This window comes from Lycorma delicatula, chromosome 13, assembly GCF_047948215.1.
Source record: "Lycorma delicatula isolate Av1 chromosome 13, ASM4794821v1, whole genome shotgun sequence".
Taxonomy (NCBI): domain Eukaryota; kingdom Metazoa; phylum Arthropoda; class Insecta; order Hemiptera; family Fulgoridae; genus Lycorma; species Lycorma delicatula.
This window is the reverse complement of record NC_134467.1, coordinates 4,883,414-4,907,790: the sequence shown is the minus strand read 5'-3', so window position 1 is coordinate 4,907,790 and position 24,377 is coordinate 4,883,414. Positions and strand designations below refer to the sequence as shown.

The 24,377-nt window shown below is 34.5% G+C and overlaps 1 protein-coding gene across 3 annotated transcripts in view; it reads right to left on the bottom strand.

Moving 5' to 3' along the window:
• The window catches only part of Dd (CTD nuclear envelope phosphatase 1-like protein dullard), a 70,012-nt gene that overhangs the window by 31,815 nt on the left and 13,820 nt on the right, over positions 1-24,377 (bottom strand). Inside the window, exon 2 of one of the 3 annotated variants that reach the window (XM_075380940.1) lies at positions 11,939-11,980. The exons of the other annotated variants lie outside the window; for them this stretch is intronic. Within the exon in view, the coding sequence (XP_075237055.1) occupies positions 11,939-11,980 (42 nt within the window). The remainder of the gene's footprint in view (positions 1-11,938; positions 11,981-24,377) is intronic. 3 annotated transcript variants of the gene reach the window in all.

Sequence of the window (24,377 nt, the reverse complement as noted above, 5' to 3'; positions counted from 1 at the left end):
TCAGACAGCTGAAGATTATGCAATAAATTTGGCACAACTTATCTACACACAGATATATTCGTACGACTTGACAGAAAATTAAATTAAAAATATAACAATTAGATTATCATAACGAAACACCGTTAAAAAAAAATAATTATTATTTAAAGCATTAATTATCAAAACATCAAACGTATTGAAACGCAAAAAATAACAACGATAATACAAACGGTAATTACCGTTTAATGTTTTGAATACGAAATAATATTATTACAATAAATTATAACTTCTAACGAATAAATAATGCACTGTTTTCCATAAAAAGGAATGTTTTACAATAGTTCTCGATTACCTCACGTAAAACACCCGAGGTAAAATAAACATAACTAATCAGAACCGCTTTCTCTGATAGTAATATTGTTAATTATACAGCCGGATGAACAAAGAAAGGGATAACTTGCAGAAATGAATATCATATACGATATCGGCGAGCTCGATATGTTGCGACGCTTCATTATTGCACGTGCAACTTAGGTAATACAATTTTCACTCTACACGTCATCTAGCTGTTGTAGCCGAACGGATTACAGCCGCATCCCGTAGTCAACTGACACGAAAGCCAGCCAGTTGTTTTTTTTTTCATTCTTTATTGTATGCGAAATGCAGATAAGTACTAATTTCTTTTAAACATACGTACCGGTAACAATTTTAGTCGTTTCGTCTTTATTATCGCATTTAAAAAGCCGAGGCGCAGATTTTCGCGTCGGCTTTATTATTATAAAATTCAATAAATTAATTTTTTTCTATTCTTTATTACAATACCGTGATTTAAATTGTTTCCCAGCGTTTTGACATAATTTTGTAGCGTTAAAAAACCCCTATTTGTACAGACAATTAGCTTAAAATATAAAATCTTTAACATACATCTATTAATATGCTACTGCGCACGTGTAGAAAAACTGTAATTTACATTAAGTAGATATTAAAGATCGATGCTATTGTAATATCCACCTAAAACAATATATAGAAAAAAACAATTAATTATGAACGATTCACAACTGACGTCAGGGAATCCCCTGACGTCATATACGGTTTATAGCATGTTATAATAAATTTACTGTATTTTGCGTCTTTATATGAAATTATTTCGCAAATCTGAAGGAACATATACGATAAAGAATTAGATTTTAAGTTTGTACTCCGTTTCCGCTGAAAGTAATTACGGACTACACCGTCGTAAAATTAAAATTAGTCGTGCCGTTTCCAGTTAAAACATATGTTTTACTATGAATTTTTCAGTAAATCAACCGTTTCAACGTTTGAACGCACATTCATCATTGAAATTAGACGTTCTTTAATGTATTCGAATAAACCCGTGAAAAGAGACCTTCAAGTTTAAACCTCATTTTATCTGTCGGTTATTTGTTATAATTTTGGAGGTATCTCAAACCCGTGTTTTACTATGTATTTTGAAGTAAATCCACTCTTTAATGACGGTGTAAATTTAACAGGCGACACATGTTCATCCTAAAAGACATAACCGCACATTCAAACGTCAAATTGCTGCCAGGGGGGGGGGGGTCAAAGGTCAACATAACGATTGAATGTAAACGTATCGTACTACTGACGACCATCACCTTAAACACGATTAAATCAAGTTAGAGACCGTCTCTATCTTGAAACGTTTCCTGAATGAGATAGGATGCCGAAGAATGAAGCCTTATGTTCGGGGAAATCTTCAAAATCAGTATTTTTTTAAAACCGTATGACCGGAACCGCCTCAAACATCCAACTGAAAACCCAAGTTGATTTTGTACATCAAAACAAAACGTTACTGGAAAAATTCAATAACTAACGCTGCCACGAACGCATAAAAACAAAAGGACGCTTTGAATAATTTCTCTTACATCTATGTTTTGTTTAGGTTTCCGTTTGGGGAACGAACTTTTAGCCCACCCGATATTATACAAACAAAGAAACGGTTTACTTTTCAACTTTCGTAAAAAATATTAAAAGAATAGTGTAAAACACAATAATTTGTAATCCCGGTTTTTGAAAACTAATAATGAAATCCTAGCCGCATTTTAATACCACGTTGTCTCGATTTCTGCTTCCCGTTCGCTATTCGTTCCGATTGATATCGCAACCTTGTCTGGTGAGAGAGTAACACTTCACGGAGATACCTGTAAAGGTAACGTGTAATTACAACATTTATAGATAAAGATAACAAATATATATCAAACGAACAGATGATTTTTGGATATTCGTATCGCGATAGTAATTTTAGAAATTCCTATTAGTGGAATGCCTCCGCTAGGAAGAGTTAAAAAATGAAAAATCTCAGAACCCAGGTATTCTAAGTGGAATGTAGCAAACGTATGTGGACGTTCCTAAAAGCCATTAGAAGAAAGTTTACCTATTAAATGTTTGCGCTTTTTAGTCTATATATATATATATATATATATATATATATATATATATATATAAATGTTAAGTTCGTTTGTGTACGGCTTCAAAAACTCAAAATGTTCTGTACCGATTGAGCTCAAATTTTAGCACGATATATAACCCGCATCAAAGATTGTTTTTATCTATTTTTCGCATCAGTCACATACCCGTGACCGCGAGAAAACATTTTTTTTAACGGTCAGCTGTGTACCAGTGACCGCGCCATCTGCCGGAAGCGAGGGGAACACTCGCCATACTAGCTAACGACAACCGCAGTCAGATGTGAAACAATACCTATTCCCGATTACAATGTTTATTAACAAAAAAAAAAAAAAAACGTATCCACTTCCATCCGATTCAGATTATTATACAATCTGAATTAAATATTCACTTTAATCGAGGTACTTGTGTGATCGTGTCGTGATTGAGCTGCGCCTTTCACCAAGAAAACGACCAACAGTGGGATATATGTATTAATGACGCGTGCAACACTGCACATCCAAACCAAATTCGCGCATTATTCGCAATTATATTGACCGCTTGCTTCCCTTCATCTCCCGCAGAGTTACGGGAAAGATATCGATCGCATATGACTGAGGATATTTTGCATAGAGTACGCCTAGAAAATACCGATACGACCGTGGAATTTACAGAAGGCATTTACAACGAAGCATCGATAAATATTGAAGACAAGCGCTCAGCTATTGCAAATAAAGTTCTTAGTCGATCGGGAATGCCGCACCCACCCGAGCTGCGATCGCTTCATTTGATGTGGATTTACGCCGTGAACAGAGTTACAACATCGGTGATCTTCAGTCATGTCCGATCAAATATTCCCAAATTAACGCGTGGACAGAAAGGCATTTATGATCGCATAATGTAAATGATGAATGACGGAGTCGGGGGGACCTTCTTCTTGGATGCGCCAGGAGGAACTGGGAAAACATTCCTCATTAGATCGATTCTAGCAACGGTTCGATCAAAAAATTGCAATTATCCTGTTGCGGAATATTAATCGGCCAAAACGCTGCGACGGCACGCGAGTTGCAGTTAAGATATTTATGAATAACGTAGTGGAAGCGACGATTTTAACGGGGCCTTTCAAAGATGAAGATGTCCTCATTCCTCGAATACCCATAATCCCGACCGATACACCATTATAATTTAAAAGATTGCAATTCCCAATTCGATCGGCATTTGCAATCGCAATCGAGAAAGCTCAAGCTCAATCTTTAGAATCGTGCGGTTTAGATTTAGATGCGGATCGCTTCTCCCACGGGCAACTGTATGTTGCGTGTTCCCGAGTCGGCAAACCAGATAGCCTTTATATCTACGCAGACAGTGGAAAAACAAAAAATATTGTATATCCACAAGTATTGCAAAATTAAACTTCTACGAAACGTACGCTTTGTTTTGTTTCTCATTTCTCATCCGTGCAACCACAATGTGCCACAGCGAAGCGTGGCGGGTACAGCTAGTTTATAATAAAATTTCTGGAAAAATATGAAAGAAGCGAGTATATCGGTGTTTAATTTACTTTACGTTTTAGATGTTTTTATTAACAATGGAAAATAGTGCAGAATAATTATTTCATCTTAAAAACTAAAGAAAATACAAATACATTACAAAATAGATCATTTTTAGCGTTATACAGAGCGACTTGCAGGAAACGGATGTTTTTTGAACAGCCAGTGGTAACTGGCGACAATGGTTCCACATTACACATTAATGTGGATCTTTTTGTCCCTCTATCGGTCTTAGATCTAATGACTTCTACGTCTTCTTTAACGTTAAAAAGCGGTTTGGTCAACGACGATTAAAGGAGAATGAGAAGAACCAGCAGCATTTTCAGGCTAAAATCCAGGAAGTTATTTTTTTATATTATACAGGATACACGAGTTGAATGAACAGTTTTTTCCTCCGGTTAGTAGAACGATCGACCAGGACCGGACAAAATAATCACCGAATAAGCATATCAGCAAAAAACGAAATTTGGCATCGGGAGGTTGAAATATCGATTACAGATACAATTTTTCATAATTCTACAGAAGCGACGTTAAATACCGGTTAAATGTACGGCAATCAGGTACAGGGCGGCTGCTTTTTTTGGTGAATTTGGCGTGATCGTATCGTTATCTGAGAACCCTTCCACGAAACTGTAAATCCTGTATTTAAATCCAAAAAATCTTACCGTTATGTTTATTTGGATTTGAATTACCGTGTTACCGTTGTAATTCGATTTTTAAGGACGCGATTAGAAAAAAATTAATACTCAAAATCGATAATTCCCGCGATCGAATAATACAAATCCCATCGGAGTTTAAAGCCAACGGTAAAGCGATGTATTAAATATAAATAAAACAGGAAATTATGCGTTTTAATTCTATCGTAAAGGAAACGAGATAAAGATAACGTAATCGACATATATACAAACTAAAAAACGGCGTGAATAAATACACGATTAAATGTAAACAATACGAATATCGTAGATATAAAAAATACAGCAACACGCACAAGCGTGAATAAGAAAACACAGACCGTAAACAAACAATAATAAAAACCTATTTCCAAAAGCGACAATAAGTAACGTTGTAAATGTTAACGTAATAACATTAAAAGTAAACATTTCCAAGAAACGAACCGATTTTCTTTTTACCTATATCGATCGACATTTTAAAATATATCTTTCTATAAAAAAATGCGGTTACTTTATACTTACACAAGATGTAACGCACGTAAAAAGTAGAAGAGGGTATTGTAAAGAAAAGGCGATTCAGAAATTATATCAAATTTTTTTTATTACGCCTGTTGGTATACAGTTTAATATAGGCGGTTACTATATTAAGATCCTCGAGTTCAACTCCCGATATTAATAAAGATAAAACAACTTTCAAATAAAAAATTTTACTCTGTACTCTTTGTGCACCTAATTTAGATAAAATATGAGATCAGACAAGAACGTCTGCAATTTATTACATTTTATACATTCGAAAACGTAACAATATTCATTTGTCGAGCCCGCTGAAAACAATCTTACCGCTTTGTTCAACCCCTATAAAGAATCAGGTGACGAAGTAACAAAATGTAACATTGTGGTGCCGTATTTGGAACCAGAGTTATAGAAGCTAACACGAAAAAGGGAAAGATATAAGACGATCACCCTGTAAGGAAACCGCTTTTAGTTTGATCGGATAATTTATTCTTACAAAGATCATCGATCGATGTCCCTTACTAAAAATGGAATAAAATACACTAAACGCTTAAGGGTTTGTATAGTTATGACACTTAGTCATATATTTACTATATACAGTTACTAATAAAAATAATTTTGGACAGATTAAAATAGTAACTATTATTTATAAATCTCGATTTTTACATCCTTGTACGAAGTAAAGTAAGTATTGTGATCGCGAAAAATTTCGGTTTTCAGATTTCAACGGAAATTTCCATTTGATCATCCCTGAATCCATTTTGACTATTTTCGGCGTGACATCTGTAGGTACGTACGTATATATCTCGCATAATTCAAAAACGATTAGCCATAGGATGTTGAAAGTTTTTATTTAGGACTGTTTTAACATCTAAAGATGTTGTAACATGTCAGGAAAAGACTGCATCAAACCAGTCAAATGACTGAAGACAAAAAAAAAGTAACATCTAGTTGTGCACCTCCCCTTTTGATTGCAATCGACTGGCCCAAAAGTGTCCAAAAAAGCCCAAAATTAAAAAATATTGGATTTTGGACTTTTTTTTGTCTTCAGTCATTTGACTGGTTTGATGTAGCTCTCTAAGATTCCCTATCTAGCGCTAGTCGTTTCATTTCGGTATACTTCCTACATCCTACATCCCTAACAATTTGTTTTACATATCGCAAACGTTGCCTGCCTACACAATTTTTTCCTTCTACCTGTCCTTCCAATATTAAAACGACTATTCCAGGACGCCTTAATATGTGGCCTATAAGTCTGTCTCTTCGTTAAGCTATATTTTTCCAAACGCTTCTTTCTTCATCTATTTGCCGCAACACCTCTTCATTTGTCGCTTTATCCACCCGTCTGATTTTTAACGTTCTCCTATAGCACCGCATTTCAAAAGTTTCTAATCTTTTCTTCTCAGGTACTCCGACCGTCCAAGTTTCACTTCCATATAAAGCGACGCTCCAAACATATACTTTCAAAAATCTTTTCCTGGCTTTGGACATTTTCTTAATATAGTAATAAGCCCTTATCGAGAGCTTTTCAATGATATATCTTAAGCGGTACTTATTTTCAGCGGTTCCAGGGTTATAACCAAATACCAAATAAAATTTTAATTAATGAAATATTTGGTTCTTACAAGGGGAAGATACATCGATCCGAATCCGACTTCATTTCCTTTTTTTTTAAATGAAAAATACATTTTTTTTTATTTCACTAATAAATTCTGATTTTATTATTATTATTGAATTATTTTTTATTTAAAACTTTTTTTACAATTTGACGTTAATAATTATTAATAAATCAACATAATTAAATTTTTTTTTAAAATGAAAAAAGATTTCACCTGTGCTAAGGAGGGGATAAAAAAATGTTCACCTTAAAGTTAAGAAAAACTTCAAATTTACTCAATACGATAACGGTTGTACGAAAAAAAAAGTTTCACTTGTTTAGCATAAGACAAGCCCGATCTTACAATTCCAGCAACATTTTGGTTATCCCTTGCCGTAAGGAACAGTCATATAAAAAATTGTTTCAGACAAATCTTTAGAAGAGTAACGATCACTTTAAGCCGATTCGATATTGTGATTATTAAGTTAGGTACGGCGTTTTTTGTCTTCGAAACCCCATTTTATCCACATTCTGAGCCGATGGCTGGTGATATCAAAAGATTTTACTTATATAAGTTTTAGGCCCTTATTCTAAAGAATCGTAGGAACTTTAAACGAATTAGATATTTTACTCAATAAAAACGTTATAGCAATATTTTGTTTTTTCGAAAAAGCCACCCCATTTCCACCCGCATGGTCCGATTTTGAACGATAACGAACTCAACCGAGATTTTGGGTCGACTTTTTTTCTTAAGGAACAATTTGAAAGTGATTGGCGCAAAATTAGGACGGTTATCGTGTCCACAAGAAACTGAAATTATATATATATATATATATATATATAAACTTTTGAGCTGACGGTGATTTTAGGATCTGGCGGATGTGAAACTCGAAGATATATCGCAATTTTCCGGATGTCTAAACATGGTACCCATTACAATAAGTTAACTCTGGAACCGATAAAATAGTACCACTTATGATACGTTGCTGAAAACCTCTCAATGAGGACTGTTTATTACTGCAGTTAAGAAAAATTCCAAAATCAAAAAAAAAAATTGGATTTTGGGCTTTTTAGGACACTTCTGGTCCAGTCGATTGCAATCAAAAGGGAAGGTGCACAACTAGACGTTACAACAGTCCTAAATCCAAAATTTCAACATCCTACAGCTGATCGTTTTTGAGTTATGCGAGAAACATACTTTCCTTTCTTTTTCCTGTTTAGCCTCCGGTAACCGTTTAGATAATTCTTCAGAGGATGATATGTAATGAGTGTAAATGAAGTGTAGTCTTGCACATTCTCAGTTCGACCGTTCCTGAGATGTGTGGTTAATTGAAACTCAACCGCCAAAGAACACCGGTCTCCACGATCTAGTATTCAAATCCGTGTAAAAATAGCTGGCTTTACTAGGACTTGAACGCTGTAACTCTCGACTTTCCAAATCAGCTGATTTGGGAAGACGCGTTCACCGCTAGACCAACCCGGTGCGTTTAGAAACATACTTACGTACAAACGTTACGCCGAAACTAGTCAAAATGGATTTAGGGATGGTGAAAATGAAAACCGAAATTTTTCGTGATCGCAATACTTACTTTACTTCGTACAAGGAAGTAAAAAACCGTTTGAATTAAGAAATTAATTTTTTTCCAATCGTTCGACGTTTTGTATTTTTGGCCTAAAAAAATCGTTTTTACATCCCCAAAAAATGTTTTAATTTTTTTTTTAATTGTTATTCTAGGTTGCGAACCATCTTAAAACAATCTGCATCGAGACAATAAAACCAGAACTAAATTGAAAACAAGCGATAATATTTGATTTTCAAATTTCTACGAATAAATGAGTCATCATCTTTGAAACTTCCCGATTTCAATTGTAATGGCTTTTCATATGATGTGAAACTGAATCGATATTATTTAATTAACATTACAAAGAAATCACTCGTTATTGATGAACTAACCAAATTAAAGGCTATCATCAAAGGGGAGGTTAGTTTATCCATCCTTTCCCTCTTCTCACCGCTTTCATTATCCTTTATTTGTGGATAGATACCGGTTGGTATCGGGTCAATCATCCCGGTTCCCAGCATCATGTTGACACCTTCCGGTATCAAAAAGTTTATCTATTAGCCAGCGGGGTGGGCAGGTTTAAAGCCAAATTAGTGGTCGAGATGACTACAAAGTAGATAAAGCGAGACTTCTTGCTTTTTATTCTTTATCTAACTACGTTCGATATCTCTTGTGCCAGATCAGTTCATATTTACAGATCGAATAACGTCCGTAATCTAGTAATATTATATAGAAAAGAGGGAAACATAAAAGTACCAGACTAAAAAAAAAAAACAAATAAATAAAAATATTTATTTATAGTAATTTGAACAAGGGATAAAATTATAATTATTTTTATCGTCCCCGTAATACTGCTGTACTTTGTTCATTAGAGTTCAATTTATGTCAATATCACAAAAAGCGGTTAGTCAGATTAACATATCAAAGTCAAATAGTAATCGAATAACCTATAAGAATAGTATAATCGTAAACAAAAAAAAACTGATATTTAACAAAATAATTCCACGAATGCAAAATAGAAACTTAAATACTAAAACAAACATATATTAAAAGTTAAATCGTAAATCAAAATCTTAGTTTGCATAATCAAAAGTAAATTAAATAATATTATTATTAAGAAAGAAGAATCTGTCGATTTAATTGAAATGATTAATCGTCATCAGAGCAATATTTTCATGACATGATGCCAATTAATTAATTGTGTTTTCATACCCTGTTATCCTACAAAGTATGTACGCATACTCACACACACTATCTGTCTCTTTACCCCCGCTTTCATTCCCCCAATTCTCTAAAACGCACCTGTCTCCCTCTTTCAGACATGCATATCTACAGATAAAATTTCCTCATTTATCTTAATATTATATATACAGAGTGATTCAGGAGGATAGGGCAATACATTCTACAACGCATTCTAAAGCCTTAAAATAAGAAAAAAGTTCATATAAATATAGGTCCCAAAACGCTTCTTTAGCGAGTTATACAGAGTGAAAGATTTCGCCCGAGTTTCAGTTTACCGGGTAAATTAAAGCTTTCTGAAATTCTGGGAAGGTCAATTAAGGGGCAAATTCAATTGTTCCTTATGGTTTTTGAGCTGGGAAATCGAAAAAAATAGTTCTCGGAACTGTATCTTTCATAGTTTCCAAGATATCCTATGTAAAACGCCAAAAATAGGGTAAAAAACACATTTTTTTACGTTTGATGTACAATAACGTTGTTAAATTGGCAATAAATCGTACATTTTTTAAACGTAAATTGTAGAGAGTTTAATTATAAGAAGATCGATGTAAATAATGTCAACAGAAAAAAAATAAAATTTTAAACATGTCGACTTCTATTAATGACGAAAACTTAGAAGAAAATTTTACAAAAAAAAAAGAAGTCTAGTAGGTACAATAATTTTAGACCTACGGAAAACAAGTTGGCAACACTGATTTTTTTCATCGCAATTTGTTTAAATGCTACTCATTGTTGTCAGTTAACCTTTCGCTGATGAATCGTGTTTGCAGTATTACGTCGAATTCTTATCGTAAAAATTTCAGAAAACCGTTAAAAAGTGTAATTTTGTATTCATTTTACAGCGCATAAAAATATCCCGTAAGCAAAACGAATTGTAATACATTACCGACTTGATGGAGCTCCTACAAATTTCACTAACGAAGTAAGTCGATGTGTTGATGAAAAGTTTGCTGGTAAATGGATAGGACGTGGAGGGCCGGTTAATCGGCCACCGAGATCCCCAGACCTCACTCCGTTGGATTATTGTTTGTAGGGACGGTTGAAAAATGAGGTTTACAAGCAAAAAGTAGACGCACGCGATGAACCGATCGCTCGCATTCTCAACGCTGCAGCTATAATCAAGGAACGCAAAGATACCGGCGTTACACCGGCGACACAAAATCTAGTACAACGCGTTGAAAAGTGCATTGAACACAACGGTGGCATTTTTGAAAGTTATTAAACCGCATGAAATTCTACTTGTAAGCACCGTTTTATCATTATCATAAAAAACAGTAAGTATTCTTTCTTCCTCCAGTTATTTTCTACTGTACATAACGAAAAAGTTTTTTCAATCTGTTAAAAATTAATCTGTTTTGTTGTTAATAAAAGTCGACGTGTTTAAAATTTTATTTCTTTTTTTTTGACATTATTTACATCAATCTTCTTACAATTAAATTCTCTACAATTTATGTTTAAAAAATTTACGATTTATCGCCAATTTAACAACGTTATTGTACGTCAAGCGTACAAAAAATGTGTTTTTGACCCTATTTTTGGCGTTTTACACGGGATATCTTAGAAACTAACAGACATACAGTTGCGGGACCTATTTTTTTCGATTTCCCAGCTCAAAAACCATAAGGAACAATTGAATTTGCCCCTTAATTGACGTTCCCAGAATTTCAGAAAGCCTTAATTTACCCGGAGGAACTGAAACTCGGGCGAAATCTTTCGCTCTATATAACTCGCTAACGAAGCGTATTCGGACCTATGTTTATATGACCTTTTTTTCTTATTTTTAGCCTCTAGAATGAGTTGTCAAAGTATTGCCTTATCCTCCTGAATCACACCGTATATATATATATATATATATATATATATATATATGCTAATTAATTATTAACTACACTTTAAGATAATAATTATAAAAACCATAAAGAAATAATTATTATACATTAACATTTAAGGAAATATCTCATGCAAAACGTCACGTTCAGAATGCACTTCTAAAAAAACAGGTGCTATAAAAATAGGGGTGGGAAAACCCACCTGTCTAAGGACAAATCAGATTTGTCCTTAGACAGATCCCTGCGATACATATGAAGAATCATCAAAAAATTATCCGTAATTTCACGACTAGATAATAAATTATTTAAATATAAGCAAACGCTTACAGAAAAACTACACCTTAAACACGTTTCAGTGAAAAGATTCTGAATAAAATTTAACTCGTTCGGGATGATTACAATCCTTGATTTATTACACATCACCTGAATTTTTTTTTTTGGCGTGCAATTTCAAACATTTACTATACACATTTTAGACGGTCATTTTTGGTATATCAACGTAAACAACATAAAACAACGTAAAACAACATTTAGGTTTTTTTTTTTTTAAATTTAATTCTGATTATCATAATACCTGAAATGTGATATAATACTCTCTTGAAGACTCTCCAGCGATCTAAAAGAAACATAAAGACATCAGTGCACTTATTCATGCGTACAATAAATTCCTAATTAGTATTAAAATTCAAAACTTTTCTAGATTCTTTTCAAAGTTTCGATCCTGATACTTAAATAAAAATTTAGGACCGTTGTACCGTCTAGTTGTGCACCTCCCCTTTTGATTGTAATCGACCGGACCAAAAGTGTCCAAAAATCCAAAAATATTTGGATTTTAAGGAGTCCAAAAATCCAAAAATATTTGGATTTTGGACTCTTTCTAAACTGCAGTAATAAGGCCTCATCGATATATCATAAGCCGTACTTATTTTCATTCGTTGCAGAGTTATAGCCAAATGAAATGAAATTTTACTGAAATATTTGGATCTTATAAGGGGAAGGCACATCGGTTCGAATCGGACTTCATCTCCCCTGTTTTTAACTTTAATTTAAATTTATCGATTTATTAATAATTTTTAACTCGACTGTAAAAAGATTTTTACGATAAATAATAATTCGATACTAACAATTAAAAAATGAAAAAATCAAAAGTTATTAACGAAATAAAATTACGTAATTTCATAGGCGTACTTTGCGTCCAGATTTGGTAAAACATCTGATTATTCGTTTTGTTTTCATTTTGTTAACGGTTGTATCACAATTTAAAAAACATAGTATTAAAAAAATATAAGACTTTTTATTTTTTTGAATTTATTTATTCTAGTTATATCCGTCAGGAAAGTAACAAAAAAAGGCGATTAAATGTTAACCGATTATATTTAAAATTTAAAAACGATGAAGAATTGTCACGAGCGCAACTTACGGAGTCCTAAAGAAAAAAGGAAAAAAATTATGTCGATCGTAAAATTATAAGTCAAAATATAAACGCACCGCTTGGATAATTACAGGGAGAGAAAAATATTAGACCGACTCGGATAAACAGAAGAAAAAAAGCTATAACGACAGGGAAAAAGACAAAGAAGATCTAGACCGCAAATCTACCTTAGGATACTGCAAAAATAAATCGTTATGATTAAATGAGCTGTACAGGAATTAACATCTAAACCTGTAGACAGACTTCGATTTTTATACTGTACACATTTGCCAAGCGAATGAAAAAAAATTCACAATTATTTGTAACGAATATTTAAATTTTAATAAAAAATAAAAATAAAAAAAACACAAAGACAACAACAATAAAAGTTTATAGCTATATACATGTTGAAACCGAATACAAAAGAACAAAAAGGCCGTACAAAAATAAGAGTTGTACAATATAAAAGGGAAAAATATTTTAGACAATTACAAAGAATCCTTTCTTAAAATGTTATTTCCACGAAACTTTTTGTGTTGCTGATGACGAACTGCAATTCATAATAGCTACAGAGAAACAGCCGGCCTCGTATTGCATTTATAGAAAAATATTTTCCTTATATACATATAGATATATATATATATATATATACTATTCATTCACAGCAAAAATAGTTTGTAATTACCGATTCGCTAAAAATGTCAACGTCGTGAATAAATAAACAGCTTAAGTCATGATAATATTAAAAGCGTTAATAACTGACCGGCTGATTTATGAACCGAAAGGAAAATTCAACATAAATAGAGTCGGTATAGTTAGAAATCAATAAAGTAAATCTACTAGTTAACATTTAAATATCTTTTAATACCTTGCTTGAAAAATGAACTCGCCCAAAAACGTAGCAAAATGCTTACAAAAAAAAACTGTAACCGCAAATCGTATAATAAATACAACATTACTTCGTTAAATGAAACGTAAAAATAGTTTTCTTTTTATCACTTATCGTAGTCGTAAAAATAGTAGTAAATGAGAAGCAAGCGATTAATAATGTTTATTAAAGACAGTCCGTACGGTAAATCAACAATATTATAAAGCGCGGAGCAGAGGAAACCGAATAACCTCGGTTGTTTTAATTGTTGAAAAAAAGGTTTACATTAAATAATATTTTATTGCATTTTTGAAATCAACATACCCTAATTACGTTCGGAAAATAATGTCAATAAGATGACCTTCTTGTCGGACGCAAATTCGAAAGCTCTGCACGGCTTTTCAAACATTTCATTCGACACCGCTTCAATCTCTAGACCGTCGATTCCCAAAGCGGTCCGGGTGGACCCCCAGGGGTCCACGGGAAACTCGACGGGGGTCTACGTTGGCGTGACAAAAAAATGGGGGTTCGCAATTCGTGAGCGGGGGTCCACGAAAATTCATCCGGTTTCGATAGTGAAGAACTAAAATGTCGGCTCGACTTCGCGTATCGATCTAGGCAGATAATGTTCAGACGTGCAAAGGGACGAAATACGACTTGCGGTGTGTGCGCTTAGCAATCTTGCATGAACTTGTTTGATTCTTCGCTAATATAAATGCGATCGCCAAGGATAAATATGCGAGAATCGATCGCTTTCTTGTGCTGCGAGTAGATGTCATAAATGTAAAGTCGGATGGAAGCGTTTTTTTTGATCGGCCGACTTTACTTTTTTGACATCCACTCGCAGCACAGTCGATCGCAAATTAAACCGATCGATTCTAACTTTTTTCGGATGCCGTTAGTTCCTGTAACTCAGCCGTAACGCAAATTTTCACAGTCGGATCTAATCTTCACGTTTTCCGTCGACCGGAAATACGGTAGAAATGTAGCCGCAGGGGGTCAACCGGAACCGGCAAAAGTTTGAAAGCGGTCTGTGAGAAAAATAAGTTTGGGAACCTCTGCTCTAGACGAGTGGAAATTTTCAGGTTTTCGATTACGTGCGCCTTCTTCACGTACACGCTCGATTAGCCCCGTAAAAGACGTCACAAATCGATAAATCGCGAGAGCGTGGGGGCCAAGAAACATCGCAAAATCGTAAAACGACATGCCCGGGAAAGATTTGTCGAACCGCTTCGGTCGATACTCTCGCCGTGACAGCTGCGGCACCGTCTTGTTGCAACCGCATTTCTCTCGCGTTCACCCGATGCCTTTCCGGTTCTGGACGCGAGAAATCGTTTAACATATCGGTGTAGTGCGCTGATGTCGCTGTAACTGCGGTTCCCTCCTTCAAAAAAGGACCAAAATCCCTACGTTGAAGACACCGAACCGCACTGTTACTTTTGAGCTGCGGAGAGGTTTTCGGTGTAGTTCACGCTAATTCTCAGACGCCTAGTACCGACAGTTCTGTACGTTAACACAGCTATCCGGATGGAAACGGGGACTTCGTCACTCATCATTATCCAGGGCGTTTGCATCTTCCGTAAGAATGGCGTTCGTTACGCCACAAAATTCTTTGCGTTTCACAAAAATCCCTTTCGGTCAGCCGCTGGACGATAGTTATACGGATGAAATCTGACATCACCGTATAAGATGCGACGAAGCGAATGACGTGACATACCCGGCGCTACAGCCTGTCGCCTAGCGGATCGTTTCGGATTAGCAAGAACCGCCCTTCTCACTCCGTCCACATTTCCGGAGTTCGAACTGAACAGGGAAAGGCCAAGCGGCTCTTTCTTCATCACACACCCGGTACTTCTAAACTTCTCGACCCGTCGGAGTACGATGTTTCTATCTGGAACCGCACCTCGACGTTTGACATTAAAGTTTTGACGGAAAAGACGTTGAACCGTGACCGCAGAATCGTTGTTTCTAAAAGAAAAACCGCTTAAACGGCAAACACAAGACGTTTTACGCTCCAAAGCGACTGAAACTGCGTAGTCGGAGCCGAAAGTCAATATCCCCACTCGCCGGTAGCGGTTTAAAATCATGCGTTTCCTCTGCTCCACCCTTTATAACGACGAAGAGGATTAAACGAGAAAACTATTCGATCAACCGTGTTTCTCGGTATAACTAAGAAGATTTTTACAGATATTTCATCTCTCTCCAATCGTTCAGGATACATTCGTAAGGTTTTAAGCCACAGACCGAAGCCCTAGCCCCTTGAAGGTTAAAATATTAAAAATATTCGTTATTTCTTCATCCCCAAGGAAGCTAAGTTGTAAATTAAAGATATCCGTTACAGAAAAAAAAAGATTAATCCTTTTACATCATTATTATATTTCTGTCTCCACGGCAAAGAAATAAGTTATGAATTTTTCGCGGTCAAAAGTGCTCCGGAGTAATATGTAAACAATAATACTGGGAAAAAAAAATTCTTAGAATTACAGTAAAAGACGCCAAAAGTCCAAAATCCAAATCGTTTTGAATTTTGAGCTTTTTTGGAAACTTTTGGCCCGGTCGAACGCAATCTTAAAGGAAGTCGGACAACTAGATGTTACAACAGTCCTAAATCCAAAATTTCAACATCCTACGGCTAATCGTTTTTGAGTTATGCGAGATACATACGTACGTACAGACACATCATGCCTAAACTAGTCAAAATGGATATTTCCGTTGAAATCTGAAAACCCAAATATTTCGTCATCGCAATTCTTCCTTTATTTCGTACAACGAAGTAAAAAGAAAGAAAAGTATATAAAGTACGGGAGGAGAACAAAGGTTTTTTAAAATTAATTATTTGAAAAACTTCCAAGGTTTCATAATCATTCCGTTTGACATAAGACACTGATCGTGTTGAAACCGTTAATGAAATTGAATAACTTCGACCGTGATTACAAATTAAAGAATTAAATACAACAAAACTCATTTAACAGTTATGTAGAAAAAAAATTTTGATGCGTACAACACGACTTCCTTGTAAGCCTATTAAATTACATAAACGCATTTTTTTTTAAATTAAAAGTACATATTACTTTATTTCACTAATAACTTCTGGTATTTTTAGATATTTTTCTTTACCGAATTATTATTTATCGTACAAATATTTGTATAATCAGAGGTTAATAATTAATAAATCAATATATTTAAATTAAATAAAAGAAGACGAAGTAGGATTCGAACCGATGTGCTTTCCCTTTGTAAGATCTAAATATTTAAATAATTAGAATTTTATTTGGCTATAACTTTGGAACGGGTGAAAATAAGTACCGCTTAACGATATATCTGATTTAGCGAGTCAAAATGGTATCGTTTTAACAGGTTTTGAATGATTTTTGAGAGGTTATAAAGTTCTTATTAGTACAATACACGAGAAACATTTTTATTTGCCAAAAAAATCTACAAAACACAGCAAGTTATGCAAATTTGAGAATTTTATCACCAGTCCCATCAGAGTTATTTGAAACCGAAATTTGAATTTTTTCAAAAATTCTTAAAACTTTAGGGGTAAGTATATCACCACCATTAATATTATTTATGGTAAAACTGCTAACATATACCTACATATAAAAAAATAATTCAAACTGTGTACGCCGTTCCTGCCTCTTGTAAAAGATTACCAAAAGTGAAATTACACGGTTTTTCACGTTCAACTTTATCGATAATTTTCTTATAGAAAGAGAAAGATAGGTAAATAAACCGCTGGACCGATTTTTTACCTTGAGAAAATACGGATAAATCGCTTTTTGTTTCATCCTTCCAGGACCAATAGTTTTTTAGTTATGACTTTTTCCGCAAACCCTTACAACACAAAAATAGGTAACAAAAACGGTTGCCGCAGGTAAATCGCTTAAATAACAAAAAACAGTTTTAAGGTTCTGAGACGTGCAGTAAACAAATAAAGTTTCAATTTTATTTGAATCGGTCAAACAACCGTCTTATGTTTTTTCGGGATACTTCAAACGGATCGATACAGTTTTAAAACCCTACGGTTAATCGTTTTCGAGTTATGCGAGATACGAACAGACGTCACGCCACCGAAACTAGTCAAAATGAATATTTCCGTTAAAATCTGAAAACCGAAATTTTTCGCGATGTTCGAACAATCTGTTGCCAAGATTTGGCACATTCTTTCACCGATAAAAGTAAAACTACGTTAAGATTTGGTGCGGCCAAAAAGTAAATATTTTGTGAAACATATCGGTTTAAATAAAATTAAGCCGAATCAGAAAAAAAAAATTAATCGCATTATTATAAGTGAAATCCTTAAAACGCTAATACAAAAGGTCACGCGTTTTTCTGAATCCATCGGGTATAGCTCTTGAACGATTTAAACTCTCGGCTTTAGAGAGAAGAAAAATATACAGCGACACTTTAGCAGATCGAACGACATAGATTAACCCGCTGAAAAAAAAACTGCAAAAGCGACTTAACCGGAAATGTCAGCGTAATTTGTTCGGCGACCTATAAAATTATACGTTTATACATCCGGTTAGCGACGTATAGACCTATACTTAAAACCCATATTCGTTCAAATGTTATACAAGATATTCCATATCTACCGTAAGAGCGTCCAGGAATTTCGTTTGGAACAAATCGATGCAAAGTTCGTTAAGGTCTACTGCAAAATATAAGCGTCCCGCGATGCAAATTCACCGATCCTATCTTAAGACAAACAACGGGCTTAATAACATTTCCCATTAACAATACAACGCGAGAAATCGGGCGAAGCGATAATATTATCTCTACAGTACGTCTCCAAGGTCATCTATACGTACGACAAGCAAAAATATATAAAACTAATAGCGCCGGATTATTTTTTAAGTAAAACGTTAAAAATTTACAGTACAATTATCCCGGAAGACGTAAGCAATTTTTTTTTAAAAATTAAAATAAAGGCCGGCAATGAAAAGGAAATAACGATAACGCTATCAAACCTTTACAACGACTGATAATAAACAATTCTAAAAAGTTATAATAAACACATGTAAGTATTTAAAAAGAAACAAGTTTTTATAAATATATGACATTATTTTTAAGACGACAGATAAGAAAAACGGCGGGGAAAAAACACAAGTCTTGCTTAAATACGATAATTATCGACAATTAATTTTATTATTATTAATAATATATGCAGATAACAAATAAAACAAACGTATGCACAGGTTACTACTGTACGCCTAAAAATAAAAATAATTACTAGACAAATAACATTAAGTGATATGTAGGGATTAATAAATGCTTTCCAACGCATGCGCGCGCGCACACACACAGAGAGGGAGAGAGAGAGTGTGTGAGAGAGAACGGGGGAGACAGATACAAGAAAAATCAACCGTATAATGTAATAATTTACACACAATTACATAATATTTATATTGGATAAAAAGAAACAGAGATAGATAAACAAAGATAACGATCAAAAATGAATTAAAAACTGTAAACTTTAAGTCAGATTTAATCCCGTTACATTGATCAATGAAATTCAATTTTAATTTTTAACTTTTAAATTAAAAAAAAAAAAAAATAGAATTAACTTGAAACTTCACGCGTATAACTACTACGTATAAACGTTTGAAAAAAGATAATAAATAAATAAATAATAGATGAAAAAGTTAAGAAAAATATAAAAAATAAAAGTTCCTAAATTCCTACTGGACTTTTATTCTTAATTACATACAAACGACCACAAAATCGTGATGAAACAATAAATATACAGGGTCCGGCATATAAACCTGACGATTTTTGAAGGATAATAATTAAACTGTTTCGTACTAAAAACATTTAATATATCAAATTAAAGATCAATTTTTGCAATTTATAGCGAATTATATAGATTTTTTTTTTAATATTATGTCGTCCAAATGTTTTCCATTACTCCTCACACACAACCTCATTCTGAAATTTTACATTGTTCGCTCGATCATCACTTGTGTGGAACCGCTTCAATTTCTCGTCGAATGGACTCCTTGAATTCTGCGATCGACTGCGGTCGACTACTGAAGACTTTACGTTTGAGATACCCCCGCAGAAAAAATCACAAACAGCCGGATCGGGTGAACCCGCCGGCCAAGGAATATCGCTAAATCGGGAAATCAAACGTCCAGAAAAGGTTTCTCGCAGAACATCCGTTGGCATTCTCGCCGTACTGGCGGCGGCACCGTCCTTTTGAAACCAAATTTCACGTCCTTGAAAGTCATTCGGTTTCGTTCGCAGAAATTCATTCGACGCGTTTACGTGTATCGACGAGACGTTACTGTTACTCTGCGATTTAACTCCTCGAAAAAATACGGGCCGATTATGCCGAACTTTGAAACCGCACACCGCACTGTAACATATCGACTGCGACGTGGTTTTACAATAATTTGCCGTGGATTATGCGAAGCCCGATAACTGTAATTTTGTTCGTTCACAAATCCTGACGGATGAAAATGCGCCTCGTCACTTAAAAGAATAACGGCATCCCGGTGGATATTTTCTAGGATGACCTCGCAAGCTGCTTTTCGAGACGCCCGACCGTTTGCGTTAAGTCGCTGCACTAACATCGTCTTATACGGATGGAATTTCAGGTCGGCGTGAATTATTCGTCGTACACTTCGATCAGAAACGGCTAGCGCAGCGGCACGTCTCGCTGCTGAACGTCGTGGAGACCGCGTAACAGGTAACCTTACAGGGTTACTGTTTTCAGGCGTTCTCACAGTCCGTTTTCGTCCTGTCGGTTTCATTTTTAAAGCGGATGATGTGTTCCTAAAATTCTTCACCCGCAACAATATCGTATTCCTACCAGGAACAGACGCGTGTCGATTTAAATTGAAATGTCTGCGAAATAAAAACGCTGTGTTACAATAACAGAGTCGTTATTTTTAAAATAGGCTTTAATCACAAACGCTTGTTGTTCACCCGACCGCGACATGCTGGCTACTGAAATAGCATGAACAGACCTGTCGATGTACAACACTCCCGCCTTCTCATTGACAGTGGTGCCAATATGACAATTACTAGAAAATCGTCAGATTTATATGCCTTTCTTTTTCCCGTTTAGCCTCCGGTAACTACCGTTTAGATAATTCTTCAGAGGATGATATGTATGAGTGTAGATGAAGTGTATTCTTGTACATTCTCAGTTCGACCGTTCCGGACATGTGTGGTTAATTGAAACCCGACCGCCAAAGAACACCGGTATCCACGATCTAGTATTCAAATCCGTGTAAAAATAAGTGGCTTTACTAGGACTTGAACGCCGTAACTCTCGACTTTCCAAATCAGCTGATTTTGGAAGACTCGTTAACCACTAGACCGACCCGATAGGTTGATTTAGAGGCTAACAACGAACAAACGTACATACGTGTTTTCCGGTTTTTTCGTGTTCGTTTTCGTCCGGAACGTGTTTTTTCCGGTTTTTGGGGATTCCTTAGGTGTCAAAACCTCAAATGCCCAAATCGAACCGATTACAGTACTTTCCCTTTTAGAGTAATAGTCTGGTGCAATGCTATATAGACGGGAAAGTAAAACACGTGTTCATAACTACAACTATAGATTAATAGTTGTTACCTACAAAGTAGGTAACCCTCTTTTACATTTAAACGCTACTGATTTGAACGGTGTTCTCATATTTGAAAGCAAACCTAGGAAATAACTCTTTTACCAAAATGTTCTCGAGTTCCTTCATCATATTACGCTGAATCTTTGTCATCGATCAATAATTGATCGATTTTGATCAATTTGTCATCGATTGAGAACCATCGGTTTTCCCCGAATCAATTTTTATGCACGAGCAAACTCCGACCGGCGCATCGTCTTTACAATGGTGATTCAATTGTCAGGCCGATTCTCAGTTCTTTCCCTCTGAAATTTCAATAAATCTTCAAGATCAGATTTCAATAATAAGAATTTTTATCACCCGTCAATCCATATTTAATTTTATATCAGAACTTACCAAATGTCACATCCATTTCAGTCGTCATTTATTGTTTTCGATTACCCGTTGACGGGATATTGGTTTATATTATTTTTAAAAATAAGTATAAACTCGCATTATTCCAACACACAAGCTACATTACAAGGCCGTTCTGGGAATTACATTTTGACATTTCATACATACTTTTCTTGTATCCATATATATATATATATATATATATATATATATATATACACAGTGAAATTAGAAAATCATTGTGCGTGACTCAACTTCAAAAAATTAATGGACATTAGAGGTAATTAATAATCATTAAATATTTTAATTAAACAGTACAAAAGATAATCTTAGAGAACAAAAATTTGTTTTTCATTTTTTTAGAATGTTTCACACATATATATATTTACAGTGGCGAACAAATTAATCCAAGCACAGTATTTTTAACAGAAAAAAATGTTTAATAGTAAACTTGCCCATATTTAACAGTTTACATGTCCTCCTTTGTTTTTGTATCTCAATAATCCTGTTTGGCATCGATTCCACTAACTTAGAACAATGATTTTCGATTTCTTCGTCTCGAAACCTAACTTGTATGCCCGAACTAATAAGGTAAATTTTCGTGCTACAATTCATTTTCCCAAGTCTTCCGTTTAGTACGGCCCGTAAATTTTTAACGGAAATCAGGTCGGGAGAATTCCCTGGCCAAGAGAGCACTCGAATGTTTAGGATTTTGAACAACTCTTTTGCATTCTTTGACGTGCGACTTGGAGCTTTCCTGTTTGGAAAATGAGTTAGGGGTTCTTCTGCATGAAATAACACAACATACGAATGGAACAGATTAATGACAGACAAGAATACACGGCTACGGCCCAGAATATCAAGATATACCAAGATTTAATAAAGAAAACAGAATTCTCTGACGCCTAATCAGAGAAGAGAAAAAGCTTAAAAAAGGAAATACTAAACCGGTATTTAACAGCGCTCCTTACCGGACCGTAATGAATAAAAAAAAATATACATATATATATATGTAATAATAATAGTAAGAAGAAATACGCATTTAAAATTGAACGTCTAAACAACATAAATATGCAATAAGTATAACATGCACACGCACCTGAAAATCAAACAAAAAACAAATTGAAATCTTCAAAGCAAGCGGCTCAACGAATAAAAAAAATATATCTCGTGTATACTTATGTAACCCACGTAAGAAGTTATACTTCTTTGGAGTGAATAAAAAAAAGAATTTTTTACGCGTTCAAACAAATCTGAACCGAGTCGAACGATCGATAGACCGTGAATAAAAGTTTGAATAAATAACGCTTAAATTAAATTAAATATTTATTTTATACGATTTAAAAAGTTCCATTCGTTCTTCGGATTACGACTGAATAGGCACGAGGGTTATCAGCGGCTTATGATATGAAAAATATGATACAAATAGTTTTATTTCATCAAAAATTTTGTTTTTGATAAATTTAAAATTATTTATGCAAAATCAACAATTTATCTGATACGTGTTATTTTCTTTGTCGTTAAAAACCATAATTTTACTCGTACAAAATAATACTTACATAAATATAACCTACCTCAAATCTTTACACAAAATTTTCATAAATAAAAAAAATATATATATAAATATACGCTGCAGTATAAATAAATTTTTATGAATATAAACAGCAATAATCACACTTTAAAATATCATCTTTAGAAATCCGTATATATACATATATATTTATTACGACTCGATATATGTTATGTTTACAACACGTGCTAATCGCTTAATTGTATCGAACGACTGACTAAATTAGAAACTACCGCACGTACACATGCGCCGATGTAACACGCATGTGTTACATCGGCGCACTTAACTTCCGTAACCTGCTAAAAATACACTCTGATCAGTTTCTTCTAACGCGCCAAAAGAAATATATAACTTCAAAAATATAAAAGAAATAAGGTACAATATATTCCGGTGAACTTAAGTCGGTTAAGTACCTACTTTTAAACAAGTTTATATTTAATAACATTTTCTTTAAACACCGAAAATACAGTCAGGGTATATGTATTACACCCTCCTTCCGTTATTTTGGTATATTAAAAAATATATATGTACATACTTATGTACTTTACGGGCCAAAACCGTAATAGTTATAAACAACCCGACACGATATACAGTGTGAACAGCATAAAACGAAACCATAATGTAACCGCTGCAGAATCTGTAGGTTGGAATGAAATTTTAGACCAACCCCGCCGGGTGGGTCTAGTGGTGAACGCGTCTTCCCAAATCAGCTTATTTCGAAGTCGAGAGTTCCAGCGTCCAAGTCCTACTAAAGCCAGTTATTTTTACACGGATTTGAATACTAGATCGTGGATACCGGTGTTCTTTGGTGTTTTGGTTTCAATTAACCACACATCTCAGGAACGGTCGAACTGAGAATATACAAGACTACACTTCATTTCCACTCGTACATATCGTTCTCTGAAGTATTATCTGAAAGGTAATTACCGGAGGCTAAACAGGAAAAAGAAATAAATTTTATAAATTATACGGATAAATTACATAAGAACATAAAATAATTTAAATGTTGCATTTATTTACCTTACTGTTACAAAAGATGTTCAAAATGACCACCGTGAGCATCGATGCACTTTTGTGGTCGATCGATCATATTGACAAGTCATCTGATGCAAAACGCTGTTGTCAATTGCGTCGATTTCTTGTTGAATTTTCACCTTCAGGTCATCAATATTGTAGGGATTATATGCATAAACTCTCT